This window comes from Tenebrio molitor, chromosome 3, assembly GCF_963966145.1.
Source record: "Tenebrio molitor chromosome 3, icTenMoli1.1, whole genome shotgun sequence".
NCBI classification, from domain to species: Eukaryota; Metazoa; Arthropoda; class Insecta; order Coleoptera; family Tenebrionidae; genus Tenebrio; species Tenebrio molitor.
Genome location: NC_091048.1, coordinates 4,588,203 through 4,607,621, shown reverse-complemented (window position 1 = coordinate 4,607,621; position 19,419 = coordinate 4,588,203). Strand labels below are relative to the sequence as shown.

Sequence of the window (19,419 nt, the reverse complement as noted above, 5' to 3'; positions counted from 1 at the left end):
GTTTGAGACGTGCCAAATTATGTAAATATCATTTCATTTAAACAATTTCCAACATAAATGTTGCACATGCTGCTATTACGTACAACTGTGATACCAACGAAATAGGGAAAAAAGTATAAACATTTTACGTTGCATCTTACGTTACCGTACTAGTGTGGTCAAGGATGTGATTACGACATTCAATGAATGTCATAAAGTTTATGTGTTGATAGTAGATAAACTAATTAAATTATAAATATTTTGAAACGTATCGTAATATCTTGTAGTAGAAAAATATCTAAAAATTTTAAATTATATACGGATTACAAGGGTACTTCAAAATAGGTAAAAGATTTTATATAGGAATACTTCTGTTAGAAAGTCATTTGTCTTATAATTTCAACAGTTTCACTAAAACCGTATAAAGGTGTTTATTTAAATTTCCAGTCAAAGTAGGCGTTGAAGAGTCGATTGTGAACACACCACTCGTATAAAAACGTAAGATTTAAACAGCTTATCCATGATGCGTAATCCGTAGTGCGTTCACAATCGACTCTTCAGCTTTAACCGGAAATTTAAATGAGCACCCGATACTTTCTATTATGTATCAAATGGAAAATTGGTAATTGTGAAAATCAAATACTTCGCATCAAGGCAATGTAAAGATGCATTTCAAACATAATATATTTTTTAAACATTTATAAATTTATAATGTTTTTTCCTTGATTTCTAAGTCACAATTAACTAAATGTTTTAATAATTGCGACAATTCTCGTATGATAGTTCTAAAAAAGAAACGATTTTGTCACTTAAAAGTGCCATGAAGTTTATTCCACGATTACAACCAACTCACCGCAAGAAATACTTAAACACATTTTTCTGCGTTAGAAAGTATTAAATAACGCAAAGATCACACAAGCATTCTTAAGTTGTCTTGATGTTCTGGTGATTAAGAAACAGGTCTAATGTTTCGGCTCTCATTTATTTTACAAGAACGTTCGTTCTTGTCTGTAAGAAATCTTTGTGCTATTTCTTCCACGTCACGCTGTTGTTACAAAGGGTAAAGAGATGTACGCTTTTGAATGTTATAACATTAAGGGCCAGTTTACAGAAGCGAAATTAAGGTAATCGTAACCAAGTGCGAGATTAACTGAACACGTGATTAGATTGAACCAATCGAAGTTTAGGATTCATGGACTAATCGCGCATTAAAATTTAATTCGAATTAAATATTTCATTTTCGTTCTATAAATTGACCCTAAGTATTAATAAGGTAAGGTCATTACGCTTTTACAAGTTCTTAACAATTTTTACTACACGTTGGCAAATAAACATATAAATGTTTACATATTTTTAAATATAGGTACCTACTTTTAAGATATTAAACTGTTTACAATACATTAATATTAATTCATACACACACACATATACATACATTAATATAATAGCTATTTATTATACAAGTGTGTTATAAGGTAAATAATCCAGGAAAGAAATATTTACGAGAGCTTGCTCGAGTGGGCTAACTTTTCTTGAGTAACTTATTTGCTGTTAAGGCACGAGTGTAATACATAGTTTTATCGAACACCTCCTTCTGTAACAGTTCTTAAAACATCATTAAAACCCAGCCTATGAACTGGTTGCTATGTTGCGAAAGATGTTGAAGAAATCACATCGAGTTTGCTACCGAAGAAATCCAGAGATGCTGTTCAATTCTCTCTAAATTGTTTAATTATAAAACAGTTTAATTATGGGTTCATAAGTGTTTTATAGACCTCATGATATATTCAAAATCGACATTATTATGACTTCGTAATAAACAGGTGTTGGATAAATTTATTAATGTATTGGACACTAACATATTAATACTAATTAGTGTATTCCACATTATTTAAGGTGATTCACGAATAATAATGAGCCTAACGAAATTTGTGATGCAACCAACATTGCATTTGCACCGATTATGTGGATTTAAAAAATTTATTTTAATTTTATAAAGGATAGTCAACATGCCCGACATTGCATTTGTTAAATTTAATTAAAATAATTATGTGGAATAATTGCTTAACTTAACATTCTTCAGTTGTGTGAGGGACATGTATTGTTGGTTGCATCACAAATCTTGTTAGGCTCATGTATAAAAATGATTGTTGTTTAAACTTTTGTATAAAGCCTAAATATTTAAATAATTAATCGAATACTTTCTTTACTTACTGTAAATGGGAGTAAACCTATACTACGTGCAGTCTTACTTAAAAGTTAAAACTAAATTATTTTAACGCATTTAAATGACAAACTATACTTATTTTATTTCTTCGATTACAGAAATGACTGTAACGTGCTTAACACGTTTAATTATTTAGTTAACAATTTTCAAAATAGTGTGTGCTATTTGCGGTCATCTGTTGAGTAGTTAACAACAATGTTGAAAAAATTGTTGTTGACACTTTTGTTGCTTCAGTCGAGTCAATGCGGACGCTTCCCCAAGAATGTTTGCTCATCATTTTTGGATTACACAGTCATGCCCATCAGTCGGAACTGTTGGCACAATCCAGACGTTGGCTCCACACCAGTTAAGTACAAAACACAAACTCTGCAAATTTTTAAATAAGCACGTTCAGGACGCCACAGTGAATCGATACGGTCATACATTTGAATCGCGTACGATTTTCACCCTTGACGGTTATAAATTAGGAGTTTTTCGAATCCCACCGAAAAATCGCCGTCCAGATGGTCAAGTAATTTTCATGCAGCACGGCGTCTTCGAAACGGCCATGTCTTGGTTATCGTTGGGGAACGATTCTTTAGGTGAGAGAGTGATCGCTTCGATAATCCTCAAAAAGTTATTTTTTAGCTTTCAAGTTATCCGATGCGGGCTTCGATGTTTGGTTAGGAAACTTCCGCGGAACAATTTATTCAAACGAACACAAACATTTCAATGTTTCCAACCGCGAATACTGGGATTTCAGGTTTTACTATTTTTTTGCCCAAAGTCGAGAAATTGTATTTTGTTTTAGTTTCTTTGAGTTGAGTTATTATGATTTACCAGCGATGCTCGATCTTGTAGTTAGAGAGACCAGGACAAAGAAAAGGATTATTTATGTAGGATACTCTCTTGGAACAACAACCTCTTACGTTTACTCCCTAGTCAGACAAAGAGAGGCCCGGCAGAGGCTAGCCGCATTAATCTCGTTAGCACCTGTGGCTTACATGAAGCACACCCACATCTCCTTTAATTTTTTACTCTTATTTATCACCCTTATTTATGTATCCTCTTCTACAGCTCCGTCGTTCATTTTTACAGAAGATCCTGTTTTAGGACGCATTAACATTTTTTAATGTCTTTGCTTTGGGTATATCCACCAGAGAAGGACAAACAATATTTTACAGACTTTGCTTGTACGGGCCGACCAGAAATTTGTGTAGAATTGTAGCTCTCATGGTGATCAGTCTTATGTCGGACTTAGTAGCACCTGTACGGCTGGGTCCTTGTTACGAAAACAATTTTATTTTTTTGATGCATTTTTAGGAAGTACTGCCTTTGGTTTTGACACATGCACCTGCAGCCACTTCTCTGAATATATTCAAACAATTTATGCAAGAAATATTGCACGATGGTAAATTTCAAGCCTTTGATTATGGCCATCTTAACTCTAAAAAATATGGTAGTACAAAACCACCCATCTATGACGTGTCTCAAATTACCATACCTACTTACTTGCTCTATGGAAAAAAGGATAAAATTGGGAATGAACAGGTTTGTGAAATTTGTACTTCTTCAAGAAGATAAATTGCACAATATTTTTGGTACCATCTCAGAATTTTATTTTGTGTATTTCAGGACGTTAAGGAGTTATTTGACAATTTGCAAACAAACAAATTGATAATACCTATAGCTGAAGATGATACTGTGGAATTTGATCATTTAGATTTTTTATACAGTAAAAATATAGAATACCTTTATGCACCCTTATTTAAATTAATTCACAGCCTAAGTAATCAACAATAACTGCGTTGTATGAGTTCTGATGCAACTTTAACAAGAATATCAGTAGTTGTGAATAAATTCCTTTTATAATTATATCAAATGTTTTTTAAATTACTTTGACCTTTTAGTAGGCTTTCGGCTCCACAAAATTTGGCAAAATAAGTTCAATCATATAAGATTATTTTATCTTCAAGACTGCAGCAATAAAACCATGTGAATCACCATAAAAGTATGTAGCTGTTCAAAAATTTCTCAGTACAGGTGCGACGAGTATAGAAAACATTTCTTGGGTAACCAAAAAATCATTTATATAGTCCTTCCAATTTATGAACATTTTAAGAATGCTTAGATGGATGATCTCTTGCAAGGCAAATAAATAGACAATCTCAAGATGGTTAGTCGATTTTTTCAGCTCTGCAAAAAACTACAAAACGAGTTTTTATGATCTTGTTTGAAAGTATTTATTTTCTCCGATGGAGTTCTCTTCTTAGAATCTTCCGGTGAATATCTTCAAAGACACTCTCGATAATTCGTCGTCAAGATCCTACATCACCTCTGTTGCGACACAGGTGCGGATTGAGGAGAGTTCCAGGTGCGTGTCGATTCTTCCTCGTCCACTGCAACATTGTATATGATTTACAGAAGAAAAAAAAATACAAATGTTTCATTTTTTTACAATATGAAGAATGAAAATAAGAATTAAACGCAATATAAAAAAATTATTCCTATTTTGAGCATAAACGGCATCCTGGAAAATTCGTGTTTAAAACGCTCCCTGAAAAAAGATTCCACACTACGTAAATGCAATCACAGTCAACGTGGGAATATCTTGGTTTCCTCTAAAATTTTTATTTCACGCCAAAACAGCACACGAATATTCGAAGTATGCGAAAAACTTTACAAATCATGATAAAACAACTCCTGGAAAAAAATTCATCCTACTAACTCATGAAATGGAATCAGTGTTATGGTGGGAATATTATCAGTCCATTAGGTTTCTTCTAAAAATTTTATTACGCACGAAAACAAAACAAGAATATAAAGCTTCGGAAAAATGTTAAACGTTCATAAAAGCGCCATTATAATTAAAATCCATTATACAATAATTTGAAAACTACTCCATGAAACGAAACGAAACATGATGGGAATGTTAGTGTTCGTTGGGCCGTATTTAGCAAGTGAAAATTAATTTTTCATGCCGCCGGCCGTTATCGACGGTTTTGCATGATTCAAAATCCGCCGGGAACGTTAAATTCCCGGCCTAGTACTTACAAAAGTCACCTTGCTTAAAAATTTACTTGAGAATTGGCTGGCAGAATTTGTCGGCATAAAAAATTTGGTGGATTAAGATTAAGATAAGATTACACGTCCAGAAAATGTTTTGCGAGTGCTCGTGTTGCTGTGCCTCGGCTATGCAATACACTCACACTCGCAAAATATCATTTTCTGGACTAGTAATCCAAATAACTATAGTTTAAATCTTCACATTTATTATTTAACGTGCTATCAAAATATACATATTTTGAAAAACGAATAAATAATATATGACAATAAAAGGTACAAAAATATTAAAATAAATTACTCACGCGTACGAATAATTTTTCAGTTTTGCCCATTTAACCTTCCCTATTTTGTCAAAAATAATTTTCACAGTATATCACAATTCAAAATTTCAAGCGCCCAATGTTTGCGGAAATAAAATTGAATGGAGAGAAGAATGATTAAATGCAACAAAATGATGGCAATTAATAATTTGACCGTCAACGAAACTCTCCGTGAAGTCTTAATTTATGGCACAAAGTACCGTTTTAAACACCAACAAAAGATTGTGGGCAGTTAATTAAGCTAAGTAAATTATTAACAGAAATTTGTAAAGCAGTTGCTCGTTTTATTCAATTGTGTTACGCATTTTAATACACCCTTTTCCCTTAATAACAGATGGGTTTTGTCAGTTAATTATTCACACAAAATAAAATGCATACGCTCGAGCGACTTACAATGAATTACAATTTGATTGAAATTTTCTTCTTCTTTTCCTCGGATTAGAACTTGGCCAGTAGGTAGGATTCTCTTAAAATAACTTTTTTTTTAATTATGTAGAATAGAATCATACGAAAGACGACATAGAGGTAGACAAACCAGTCGTTTTTAAACTATGAAATAAGAACCAGTTATTTTACTACTATAGTATTTCACTAATATGAACACCGGTTCATCTCAAAATCGAAACAAAATGTTTCGAAATTTTCAAGACTTTACTAGTGTTGAGATTCACTAGTAATAACTAGTTTATACAGTTTTGGAAATAAAATTTTTAGGAAATGATAGCTCGCAATCGCGGATATCAATTTGAAGATTACACTTTGGAAACTGAAGATATTACCACTTAACAATTTTCAGAATTTCAGAAAAAATGATCCAATTTTGTTACATCATGGCTTCGCAAGCTCGGCTGTTGGTTTCGTATCTTTGGCTAAGAATTTTTAATTTTTTCCAATTTTTTTACACGAATTAATCAACTTAAATACATAACATTTTTGTTTCACAATACAAAAATTTCCGATTAATAATGCGGAATCTGGAAAAGTGCCCCGAATTAAAAAAAAAACGATCAGAACTTATGAACGAAAAATAATTTTGAAATTAGCAGTAAAAAACCATTAACACGAAATAAAATTTACACCATGTAAATCCATATGGTTCATCGACAAAAAAATTCACTGTACACTAGATGATTTTTTATCTAACAGCATTTGCCTTTCTAAAAACAGATAAGATGTGTGGTTAGCAAATCATAGTGGTAGCACATATTCTCAGCGTCATTCTAAACTGAAAATGTCTGAGGTTTTGGAATTTTACTTTTCATGAGGTAGATCTTTATAATATATCTAGGATGTTAAAAATATATTAGTGCATGCAGTAACTGGTAATTTTATGAAATAACATATTACATATTTAGAATATACGATAGACTGTTGGAAAATATCTAAAAGGATTAATTGCTCTATGTCGTATTACTGCGACAAAACACTCAAATATTCCTCCAAAGTCACTTGTTGCATGTGCTAGTTGAACGTTTTCCTTCAGTAAAATTCAGTTTTCTTGCAAGAAATATTAGCAAATAATATTGTTGTATCGTGGACTTTCAATGAACTGAAAACTGTGGAGAAAACTATGATTCTGGTGTCCGAAGATTCAGTAGTTAGGTATAATCACTTTTATTATTTCTAAAAATGCGGAATATTTTCTTAATAAACCCCTTATGCGAATTTTAAAACAACTAAAACAATATAAAAATAGTAATTTATTTAACGAGTTCGCGTGTAAATTGGGCTTTTTTTGGCTTGAGTGGGCCAATTTAAAACGCGAGTTAAACGAGCGTTTTAAAGGCCCACGAGTGCTAAAAAAAGTCCAATTTACACAAGAATGAGTTGAATACAACGTTTTTTTGTTCGACGAGCCCCTTAAAGGCTCAAAGTAGTCTAATATGTGTAATTTTTTAACTCAGATTATTATGTCTAGTCATTTTCCTAATTTTTATGCATTTTTTTTTCAACAAAAACCCGTATTTCAACAAAAACATCAAAAACAACGTTGAATTTGACTTTTTACCCTTATTTTTGACCCCTAACTTCTAACTCAGATTCTCCAAAAGCATCATTTTTTTTTTGAAAAATTAGTCGATTTTCAAGTTTTAGTCATTGAAGTTTGTCGATTTTGAAAAACAGCACATTGAGGTCTTTTCAAAAACACAACGAATTGAGAAAATGACCTGTTTTTAAGCCGATTTTATCTATTGAAACATCAATTTATTATGGAAACTACCCTTTTTTATAGCCTTTTTAAAAATGTGAGCCAGATTTTTATGGCAAAAATAAGGAAAACTACCCTTTTTTTTCATTACTTCTTAAAAAACGTGAGCCAGACGTAACAACTGAATCTGTAGTTCTTGTTGAAAAAAAATGCATAGAAAATAGGAAAACGTCTAAGAAAACTAGGCATAATAATCTGAGTTAAAAAGTTACACATATTAGACTACTAAAGTTGTTAAGAAAACCGTCGATATGGCAGAGGTCCCAAATGGAACCGCTCAGTATCTGTTCATTCATGAACTATTAAACATATTTGTAGAAAATTAAAAGATTTCATAGGTAGGTAGGAACTTACGTATTTCAAAAATTGTGATATTGTCTAGTTACTTTATTAATATTAGACATTAAAGTTTTTAATAAAATTACATAGATCAAAATCCAGTTTACCACATTCACAACTATCAACGCTGTATTGTATGCGATACTTTAAAGGCACTCCAATTAACTGCTTATTACAGTCTTTAACACTAACGTTAACGGGCACAACTTTGAGGATCTCTTGATAAGCGTTTTTTGCATCCTCATGGCTACAAACTTTTTGTGCCTCTGCTCTGTAAGCATACAGAACTTCCCAGCTGCATGGATGTTTGTCATTTGCAAAGCATTTATCAATTCCAACAACCTTCATGTCCGCAGGGCACAGATACTCAAAAATGATCTTTGTTTTTGTAATATCCTGCACGTAAGCGCAGTCCACGCGTAGACCTAAAAAATATTGTTAAATAAAGGTGTTTTTTTAAATTTGGCATCGAAGTAGGCGTTGGAGAGTTGATTGAGATCGCACCACTTGTGCAAAAGCGTAAGATTTAAACAGCTGATCCGTGATCCGTAACCTGTATAGTGCGTTCACAATTGACAGTTCAACGCCTACTTCGACGCCAAATTAAAAAAAACACCCGTTGTGACGATTAATAAACTGCTTTATACTCACTTGCTTGAGTTGCTCGAAAATTGTATCCCAATAAAGACCTAAAAGGTAGGGCCGCCATGCCCACAGCCCACAGGGTTTCTTGTGCTAATAACTATCTAATTTCTGATCTATGACTCCGACTGCTTCGAGAAATAAAAGGTAAATGCAAATGACAGACCGGAACCAGAGAGAAATAGTAAACGAGAGAGGCAAGACACATGTAGTTTGCATATACGCCCTCACCCGTTCAGAACTAGAACTAGTGAGAAGAACCGGGAAATTTAAAAAACTTATTCTTATTCGGTGTTAACAAAAGTGAACTTTACATTTTTTGAAATACCTAAATCGTATTGTATTTTTTTACTTTAAATTAAAAAATAAATACGAATTATTTCAAAAAACTGCGTTTTCGACAAATAATAAAGAAAACAATTTTGTTCTTGTATTAAGCAATACATTTATTAATAAAAAAAAGCAGACATAGGTATATTGGTTTTCAGTACAAAATAAATTACACATTGTATTGATAACATAATTACATAACATTTTGGATTTACAATGCAAAAATTTCCGATAATAATGCGGAATCTGGAAAAGTACCCCGAATGCTTGCAGCGTTTCCACGTTGAATGGCAAGGGAAATCCTCTGGAAAAGGAATTTCTTTAATTTTGATCGTCTGATAAATAATATTACAGATGGACATTATTATATAACATTAAAAAATATAAGTTAGCAAACCATAAATACATTAAAACAAAAGTATTCGTATTTTTATCTATATGGGAGTGGAGCGAAATCTTTAATACTGGGTGCCCCAAAATTCGCGGAACAACTTAGCAGTAGTCATTAAAAGATCAGGTAAAAATGTTTTTTATAGAAGATATGGACCTATTCGTTGTACTTAATGTGGCAACATTTAAAAACATTCTATGTATCCCAATAGTCTGCAAATATTTCATTTTTGTTGGAAATGCTGAAAATAATGAATAAAATAATTGTAAACCTGATCACAATCGTTCAGAATTATTATGCCACTGACTAGTAAAAGACAAATAGTCAAAATCTTTTTTAAAATTTAAAATAAACGAGATCAAAGCTGCACCTTTTGAGCCCCCATATCTTCAAATCTAAGAGGTATAGAATTTTTTAATTTTTTTTCTCATTATCTTCTAACATGAGTTGACATTGCCCCATTGAGTTGTTCCGCGAATTTTGGGGCACCCAGTATAGTTGTCGATTACTATGTTGGGGTGTAATTTTTTATTAAACAATTTTGAAAAGTATTTTGCCATTATCGCAATAAGAGAAGACCGACAAAGTGATTTAACATTCTCCTGATGCAGTGGACATTGTAAGAACTCCAAGTCAATATGCACGTCCATTTCTAATAAATTTTTATGAATAAATTGTGGAATTGTTTCAAAGATTTTTTCTTTTTGTAAATAATTTCCGCAATAAATTGTTCTGATGGATACATTAGTTTATTGCCTAAATCTTTCAAAATAATATATGCATGAATATCAGTTATATTTTCACCTAACAATGCTGATCGACAATCAAGGCAATTAGGAGGTAATATTTTTCGACAAATAAATCCGCCAATATAAGCAGCGGTATTCTGCCTAATTTTCGCAAGTTCTCTGATTAATGGCCGTGGTAGCTCTAAATTGGCATTTATCAAAATCCGTTTACAAAGAACAAAATTCTCAAATTCTGATAGTGTCGAACAAAAAATTATTGACTCAGTTAAATTTCAAAATTTTTGATAATGATAATTCTTTTCGTCGAATGATATTCACAACGACATCAAATAACATATTACAACTGTGGTCTATACGGATTTCTTCGAGGAAGTTTGGGTTTATCACTATGATCCAGAGCCCCTACACTCCTACGTATGTAGTGGATACTTAGGTAAGGTGAAGGATGGGTTCCGAAGGAATGAAAGTAGGTGGTACTACGAAGTGAGATGTTGATCCTATCTGTGATATGTGCTTACTTGCAAGATCAAGATTGGTATAGAAAAATCCCTGAAAAACCCCATACCTGATAAGGCCACCCTGGGATTCGAATCCCAGACCTCCCGAATGCGAAACGCACTCATCGACGTTTCTCTATGGCACACTATGATAAAGGTGTTGTAAGATGAGTGCAGTTGAAAACAATAGTCCACAAGTTGGCGTTGGTGAGTAAGTTGAATGTGCCGCAAGCCTCATAACAGCCATAACATGAGTGAGACTATACTTGGGCCAACCAACAGATATAGTAATAAAACCGCCCCCTAGTACCCGCGTATTTTAAATAGCAGCTTCCAATTGGCTTATTCAAAACGTGCGCAAGTTTTCGAAAGCCTGATGTACATCCACAAAAATTACTTGACGGCATCCGGCATCTCATTCGTTTTAACCTCGCTTCGGGAGTTTGACCACGTGTTTATGTTTGTTTGTTTTCCTTATCGTTTTTCGATTTGTATTACAAAATAGTTTTTTTTCAAGACTTTTGTTTCTCTATTTGAATGAGAAATGGCAAAGAACCTGCTTCATTGTGAAACAGGCTTCTGGTATATCGTTCTACGCAACTAGGCCACATCCCCTTTATTTTATTACTATATCTGTTGGTTGGCCCAAGTATAGTACCGCCGATAGGTAGCGATATTGGCGGTAGTGGAAATCTGTCTACTAGTTTGTCTAATGTTGCAATGCTGGCGGCAGATCCAAAATTTGTGTGGGTTTTCAACGCCAACTGCGATGGAACAATCATTTATAATAAGCCTGTATAAATTAAACATAATTATTAAATATCAAATTTATTTCAAAGTTGTACGCATGATTACCACACTATACCACACCCTATGTAAATGGCATTTGAATTCTGCACTAAGTTGACTTTTACCAACTGCACTACAATCTGCCCTAATCTCTATGTAAATGACATTTAAAGCGGGCCATTGACAAACTAATGCTGCAGTACGATCGTCTTGGATGCAGTAAGATTTGAATTTGGGGCAGCAATTCGACAGCACAATAACAATATTTTCTGCAAGAACAACACAACATTTTAACGAATTTCAAATTGAAGGAACCACCAAATGTTTATTAGCTTTAGTGACTATATTTGGCAAATGTAAAATGAAAAAGACAGAACATGAAAAGCAGTTGAAACGTCGCGTTAACGTTATTTAGCTTTGAAGAAATGAAATTTGTGACGGAGAGAATGAACGGGAATTTTAGAAAATGTAAAGAAATGTCAAGAAAATTTTTTTGTACTCATAGCCTTGAAAGCAACGCTTCCAACATTCAATGCTCGCTCCGAAACGAGTGCTTCCCGGTCGACTCGAATGTAAAAATTGCAAAAAACACTGGCCCTTTGAGGCATTCAAAAAAAAATCTGTCTTGATAATAATAAAATTTAGGTCATAAAATACAACTTCCCTGGGTTTTCCTCCATTAAAAAAGTACGGTAAGATTTATAATCGTTGAAAATTGTTCCTACAAAATTCACAAATTATTGCAAAAATTGAAATATCAAGTGAAGCAATTGTTTCCAACAACCAAAGATCACTGCCTAGTTGGTTTTATATCGTTTATGTTTAATGTATTAAAACAAAAAAAATTAATTTAATTTTCGTACAAAAAATATTGTACGAACCACTTGCGTGAAGACATCTTCCGTTCATTCGCGCTTTAATTAAAGGCACTCGCGCCTTCGTCGCTCGTGCTTTAAAAAATGCGCTCATGCGGGAACATCGTCTTCCCGCACTTGGTTCGTAAATAACTATTTAACGCTTGCCTAGGCAGCAAATTCGAGCCTATTTATAATTCAATAATTATTTCATTATTCAGTTATAATGTCCCTGTTTTCATATTCAGAAATTTAGATTTATCTGAAATGTTGTAATTCCACAAATATTTATGTAATATAATTTCACAGTTTGGTTCTACAAACTGCAGAAGCTCCAAGAATGCGAAGTCGTAACGTGAGAGTACACTCGTCCCATCGTCTCTCCTGCACTGCACTTGTGCAGCAATTGCATACAAGAAAATCGTACTGAGGATTTGGATCGTGAATGTCCAGCTTAAAATCAATCCCAATTGTACTTACCTTTGAGGAGATTCGACCTGAGGAGAAACTAGTACGTAGCAGAAGAATAGTTATCAAGATGCTGCGCTGCTGTTACATACAATTAATCTGCTTCTTCATACATAAGCAAAATATGTTCTACGACGTCTCTCATGTAATAACTTGCATTAATTCAAAAAGTAAAAAAAAATATATAACTGGCACAAACCGGTTTATTAGGTCCTATTATACATTAGTACCAGAGAAAATCCAAAATATAGAAATAACTTCGATTATAATGCTTTTTTACATTAATTTTTATACAACTGTGCTGTGGTACAACTAAAATGTGGATACAAGCTTTCTACGACGGAGGTTATAAATTATCTCGTGTTAACAAAGTCACAACTGGAAATGCAAATATCTCAAAGATAACTAGGAGATGACTAATGAAATGCCGAGAAACAAATTTGGTCTTATAATTAATGAAGCCTGACAATGGTCCTAACAAGCAGGATATTCGCAGCTTTCACCAAGGTAATGATATCTTTAACAATGATGTGCAATTACAAAGCAGCAAGGTTGTATTATTTATTATTTAAATATTATCAGGAGCTGATGTCTGCAATTGAAAAACAATATTATTTTTTTTACTTTATCATGACACCACGGAAATCGTACCACTAGTACCTTGTGCGTTTATTAATTAATTTTACATTACATGTATTAAATTTTTATTGACGAATAAATAATCATAATTAAACTAGAGAAAATACAACTTATCGGGTTGGCAGCTCTATATGTCAAAAAGTTTGATATTGGTTATTTCATAAAAATGTACAAAAGTGCAAAATAAAACATTCGGTCAACCGAAAAGTCTAATACAAATGTTGTACAGTAGGTATTTTCCCGCGCTTCAACTAATCAGCTCGAGCGCTGGAAAATACACCTTCTGTTCTCTAATGTAAATTACTATTTTTGAACTTGACCTTTTCGAAAAGCATAACGGAATAGAAAATATTTCCCTTACTCCAAATTTTTCCTGCTGACTTTACAGGTGTCCCAAAAGTACCGCCTTTCCTTGAAGATGCGTCATCTAGAAGTGTTATAGGGTACTGAAAAATAGTTTAAAAAATTCAACATCGACTTCTACGGTGAGTCCTGAAATGTTTGAGCGCGTTCACGGCAACATCGTTAAAAGACCTAACGCATGTTTAGACGCAAATGGGCAAAATTTTGAACATTTATTTTAATAAAATAATTTTTGTTGAAGTGTTTGATTGTTGTGTTACCTCTCAAGCTCATCAAAATGGTTGCCTAGGTATTCAATAATACAATGCTATTACGTATTTCTAGGTAGAGGTAATTCTCAGGTTACAGCGTTGCCTCTTTTATATTTTAAAATTGCATATATTTCCTAAATGGAGGGTCAGGATTTTTTTGAAATATTTTTCCAGCACTCTACCACATCCCCAAATGACGCACCTTCAAGGAAAGGCGGTACTTTTGGGACACCTGTATATTGATCCGGCAATATTCTACATACGACGAATTTGTCTAGTACTAATATTTTTCTTTACACTAATAATCCCTTTCATTTTTAAAACTATGATGTAACTTAGCTAATTCGTTTGCTCACTTTGATCCCTCGCCGTTACGAAACGGCTGCCAGACTCTCCATTCTGTGATTATCAACTAAAGACTATAGGGTAACTCAAATAAATTTGCCGATTTGTGGTAAAACGTTTCGACCATAAATCTTAGTCCGTAAGGATTTCTAGTCTTCAGAGTGGTACTGCAATAAGGGTCTAACAAAAGAAAGTGGGCCCGAGTACCGATGCGGATAACGCGTTGCCATTGTATTTAGACGCTCGTAGTAATCAATGGTTAAAAAAAGGTTCTACCATGCGATCAACGATTAGTCATTAAAGAAACGACAATCCTCCTAAATTATCTCTAGATTGTTATCTGTACAGACTACTAAGTAAAATTAAATAATGTACAATCGCGGCCATCCAAAAGTGAACGATAGCTTGCGAAAATTTCCGTATTTTTCGTTAGATTAAATCAGGCTGTATTCATTGGCGTTCGTGCAGCAGGCGTTACTATTTTAATATAAAAAGTTGTAATAAATAATTTTTAATAAAAATGAGGCTGAGAAGTAATTAATACATTATTAAAATGAAAGTAAACGTTAGTAAAGAAACCTTTCCAACACCTATTCGTATTGGCCTCTCAAGCCTGTTTTCTTGCCAACGCCTCTTTATATTGAAGATGCAAGTCTTACTGCAATGTAATTCTCTCGCCACAGCCGCCAACGACCAATTTCCTTCTAGCTTTGCAATAGCCCTAGCTGTCTGAATCGGAGTGAGATGTGGCATTTTAAAAAAATAGTTTCAATAATTTTTTTAACGCTAGTGTCAAACTTTGACATTTTAGGACGCCTATGATTTAAAGTAAAAATCAAACTATTAAAAAAAACCGTTCACTTTTGGATGGCCGCGATAGTACATCTTTGTGTACAATATACTGAATGAGGTTCAAGGCTGCGAATATGACAGTTGAAAACTGGTTTGGAACCGCTGGAGACCTGTCACTGCTAGTCACCGCTGTCAAAGTTTTACGCCAAACCGGCAAATATATTTGGGATAGGTACCCTATACGTAGTAATAACGTTATTAATCGAGTGACGTAGGTGAAACGTGACCAACTCTCCAACTAATATAATTAATTATAATTAGATAAGAACAATTAACATAAAAAGTGCATTTAATAAATATAAATACTATAATTTTCTGTTCCGACGTAGGTATCATGTTTCATTTAACTAAATGCTAATAATTACAACAATAATTATAATAACTACCAAAGCACTGTTATCATTTCATCAGTGAAGTTAAGTAACCTCGGGCGTGGTCAATATTTAGATATGTGAGCATCGAGGACGCTATACGGCTGTGTAACTTCGACACTTCATAACTTATTAACTTGATTTCAGTCTTGTCTATCACCGCTAAAATTGTCTTAAAATCGCTTCACTTTGATAGAATAATAAATTAATCGAGGTGACGATAGGATCTAATTTTTTTCAAGATGATAGCAAAACATATAAGCCATTCAACAAACTCCCGACATTTTTGACTTTTCGAGTTTCTCAAAATGAGATTAATGAAAATCTCTTGAAATTTGGGTAGGTAATAGGATGATTAGGTCCTATGTACAGCCAATTAAAATATTATATGGTTAGTACTTATAAAATAACCTAAAAAATTTACCTATAATGTCACAGGAGTTTTCTGAATAGGATATACTCGCGTCTTAATTACCGAATAACAACAAACAAGAATTTAACATTTTTCGGAAGTGAAACTATTGTTTTGTGGTGTCATTTGCTTGTTGTTGCCTTGGATTTGTGAGTTGTTAATTGTTAATACTGCACTAGTGCAATAAGAATTTCATTACTGCACTCGTTGGGATAAGGAGACTATTAGATACAATTCAAAAAGGAGTGCGATATAGTATAACTTAACCAACGGTAATAAATGAAAGATATTAACATTATTCGATAGAAATATAAAGGCTGTCTTAAAAAAAACGGAGCACGCTATGAGTTTGCTATTGATGAGCCAAATGAAAAAAATTGTACAAGAAACGAAATGGCTCTAAAAACACTACAAACCTGAGTGAGCATATAATTTTTATACCATTTACCCATTTATGGGCAATGGACAACTTTTATTTTTCAAATGGTAATCTATATTTTTTTTATTGATTTTGATTATGTTAGAGTTTTTTTTCTGATTGTAATGGCATTAAAAAACTACACCCTCCGAGAAAAAAAGGAACTCCTAGGATTTGAAGTGTTTCAAGTCCGGTTACAAAAAAGCCACTTCAACCATTTCTATAAATTGAAGATAAAAGATATATTTACATTTTTACATTTACCTAGAAGGAGAAGAGTCTCATCTGAATACATCGGCAAGACCAATGCACCTGTTGTAGTCCAGCCCAAACCAGGCTGCCAAACTAATCGACTAAGAAACTTTATAATTATTTTTTTTAATGATTCATATTTTAATATTCATATTTTATTATCCGTTATTAATTAACCTTTGTTTCGGATCTACAACTTAATATATAGTTTAAATATGATTGACAGAATGAAAATTGATTAGTAATGATAAATAAACAATAGCAGAGTGCTAAATTTAAGGTGTTATAGAATATAGAACATAGTTAAAAGCATGATACCGCAGTAGAAGACAGTCTATCGGTGGTCATGGATCGTAAACAAATTATTTTATTGTTATGGTACTTCACTGGTACAAAAACATCTTCTCAACATCGAGAGAACAATGTCTGCAAGAATTTTCAAGACTTTCAGAACATTCAGTACAGTCCGAATTGTTGGTACAACCCAGATGTCTATGCAGCACCAGTAAGTTATGTTAACATTTACATAATCATAACTCATAAGTGTAGGAAACTATAGCTCGCAATCACGGATATCAGTTCCAAAGCCACACTTTACAAACTGAGGATGGTTACAACTTGACCATGTTTAGAATCCAGGACAGATTCTCTGATTCACAGAAACAACCAATTTTGCTACTTCATGGCTTGTTTGGTTCAGCTGTTTATTTCATGTCCTCTGGAAACATGTCTTTAGGTACTTATGGCTAAGTAGAGGTAATTTGAATAGAGAAGAGCCTGTCCCGTGATATGCGTAAGAGACCAAATTTGGTCGGACTCGAGCGGACTAGTCCATTTCTTTCTGTAGGGGGAGGTGGCGAGTCAAGCGCGCACTTGCGCAGGTATGGCGTCATTTAATTTCAGCAACAGGTTCTGAAATAGGTATTGTTATGTCTAATAATGTCTGTTAAAGTGACATACGCAAACTATTAAAATGTGTTCAACAATTTTTAGTATCAATAAATATTATCACATAAACCAAATAATTGTGTCGAACGTAAATCAATTTGCTACGCCACTGCACTCGGTGTCCCGTCCACTTCAACGCGCAGCAAAGATCACGTGACAGGTTCTTCTCTTTTCAAATTACCTCTACTTCAAGAATTCGTACTAAACGGGTTTTGTAGCATTCTATCTCGCAAGAAATGGATACGATGTTTGGTTGGCGAATCACCGAGGTAACTCCTTCTCTGAAGGACATGCCAAGTTGAAAATGACCGATAAACATTTTTGGGATTTCAGGTATAATTTGGGAAGTTGATAAGAACGCCACTATTGCTTTGAAAATTTTAGCTTTCATGAGATAGCTCTCTACGATATACCTAGTGTGGTGGAATATGTTACTGAAGCGACTGGTAACTTTACTAAATTAATTTACGTGGGGCATTCGATGGGCACCACCATTGGATTTCTCTATGCAGGTTTAAAAAAGAACCACGCGGAACAATATATGAAAGGGTATATCGCCCTCTGTCCTGTTACTGCTATGAGACATTCAGCTTTTCAAACAATTGGTCCAGCAGTTGATATAATTCTAGTAAGTCCTTTAATTTGTTAGTTTCAATGAGTGTTATCCTGTTTGTTTATTTTTTTAGCAAGGTGTCTTAGCAAATAATATTTTTGTTTTGTTTTCTGATACAAGACAAGTAAGTAAGCAAGTGACATCATATTGTATGGAGCATGCCGAATTCTGTTTGACAATATTGTCAGTAGCACAAGGAGAAGACCAAGGGGAATATATTCCAGTTTGTATAAAACAACATTAGTTTCTTAAACAAAATCAAACAGTTTTAGGAACACTTGGTCGTAGCTTTAAGTCATTACCCTGAAAGGACTTCTGTAAAGTGTGTTGCACACTATTTTCAGATGATAACGTCAGGTCGATTTCAACAGTACGATTACGGAGTGTTGGAAAATCTAAGAAGATATAATTCGGAAATTCCTCCGCTGTACTCTTTATCTGAAATATCAATCCCTGTTCATTTGTTCTACGGTTTAAACGATAAACTTGCCGCATACGAGGTGAGGAACCATTTTTTAAGTCAAATAGTGTAATACTTTTTTGTAGGATGTGCTGTGGACGTTTGGTGAATTGGAAACTGCGAGAAAATCTATGACTCTGGTACCGGGAAGTTCAACAGTTAGATATAACCACTTCGATTTTCTTTTTTCTAAAAATATAAAAGCTTATTTTTATGAATCTCTAATGCCTATCTTAAAAGAGTTAGAATAAATAGACGATTAGTACATTTACGTATGTATTTACATATGTCTACAAAATGTTACTATTAGGAAGGGTAGAGAAGTAGAACTTAAAAAGAATCGGAAAGGGAAAGTAAAATGAGAATAATAGAAAAATACTTCTTAAAACAATAATGTCGATCTGTTCGAGTTGTTTTCGAAAAGCTCAACGGACAAAAATAATCCCTTTATTTCAAACTTCTGGTACTAATTCTACATTGATCTGGCTTTACCCTATGCACCAGAAATGTGTCTGCTATAGTAGGAGGAAATAGTAGATTATGCACCAAGGGAGTGAAGTGCATGATTTTTTCCCGAGGCGCAGTTTGTAGCCTGAGGGTTCTCTAAAGCACTGAGGGCAAGAATCATACATTCCCGAGGTGCATATACTGTTTTT

The 19,419-nt window shown here is 33.6% G+C and overlaps 2 protein-coding genes across 3 annotated transcripts; both read left to right on the top strand.

The window, feature by feature from the left end:
* The first annotated feature begins 2,709 nt into the window (after positions 1–2,709).
* Positions 2,710–4,043, top strand: LOC138125707 (tear acid lipase-like protein). Its single transcript, XM_069041160.1, has 5 exons — positions 2,710–2,717; positions 2,823–3,291; positions 3,323–3,454; positions 3,509–3,736; positions 3,821–4,043. Exons 1-5 carry the CDS (start codon positions 2,710–2,712, stop codon positions 3,986–3,988), a joined length of 1,005 nt encoding a protein of 334 aa, XP_068897261.1. The 3' UTR covers positions 3,989–4,043.
* Positions 4,044–17,035: 12,992 nt separating this feature from the next.
* Positions 17,036–19,034, top strand: LOC138126958 (lipase 1-like). 2 transcript variants are annotated; one of them, XM_069042805.1, is made up of 7 exons: positions 17,036–17,247; positions 17,292–17,478; positions 17,909–18,023; positions 18,075–18,318; positions 18,377–18,526; positions 18,576–18,803; positions 18,850–19,034. In XM_069042805.1, exons 1-7 carry the CDS (start codon positions 17,089–17,091, stop codon positions 19,012–19,014), a joined length of 1,248 nt encoding a protein of 415 aa, XP_068898906.1. In that variant the 5' UTR covers positions 17,036–17,088; the 3' UTR covers positions 19,015–19,034. The 2 variants fall into 2 exon arrangements, with proteins under 2 accessions (XP_068898906.1, XP_068898907.1); XM_069042806.1 differs by having other exon boundaries at positions 17,042–17,247; positions 17,302–17,478.
* Positions 19,035–19,419: the final 385 nt, after the last annotated feature.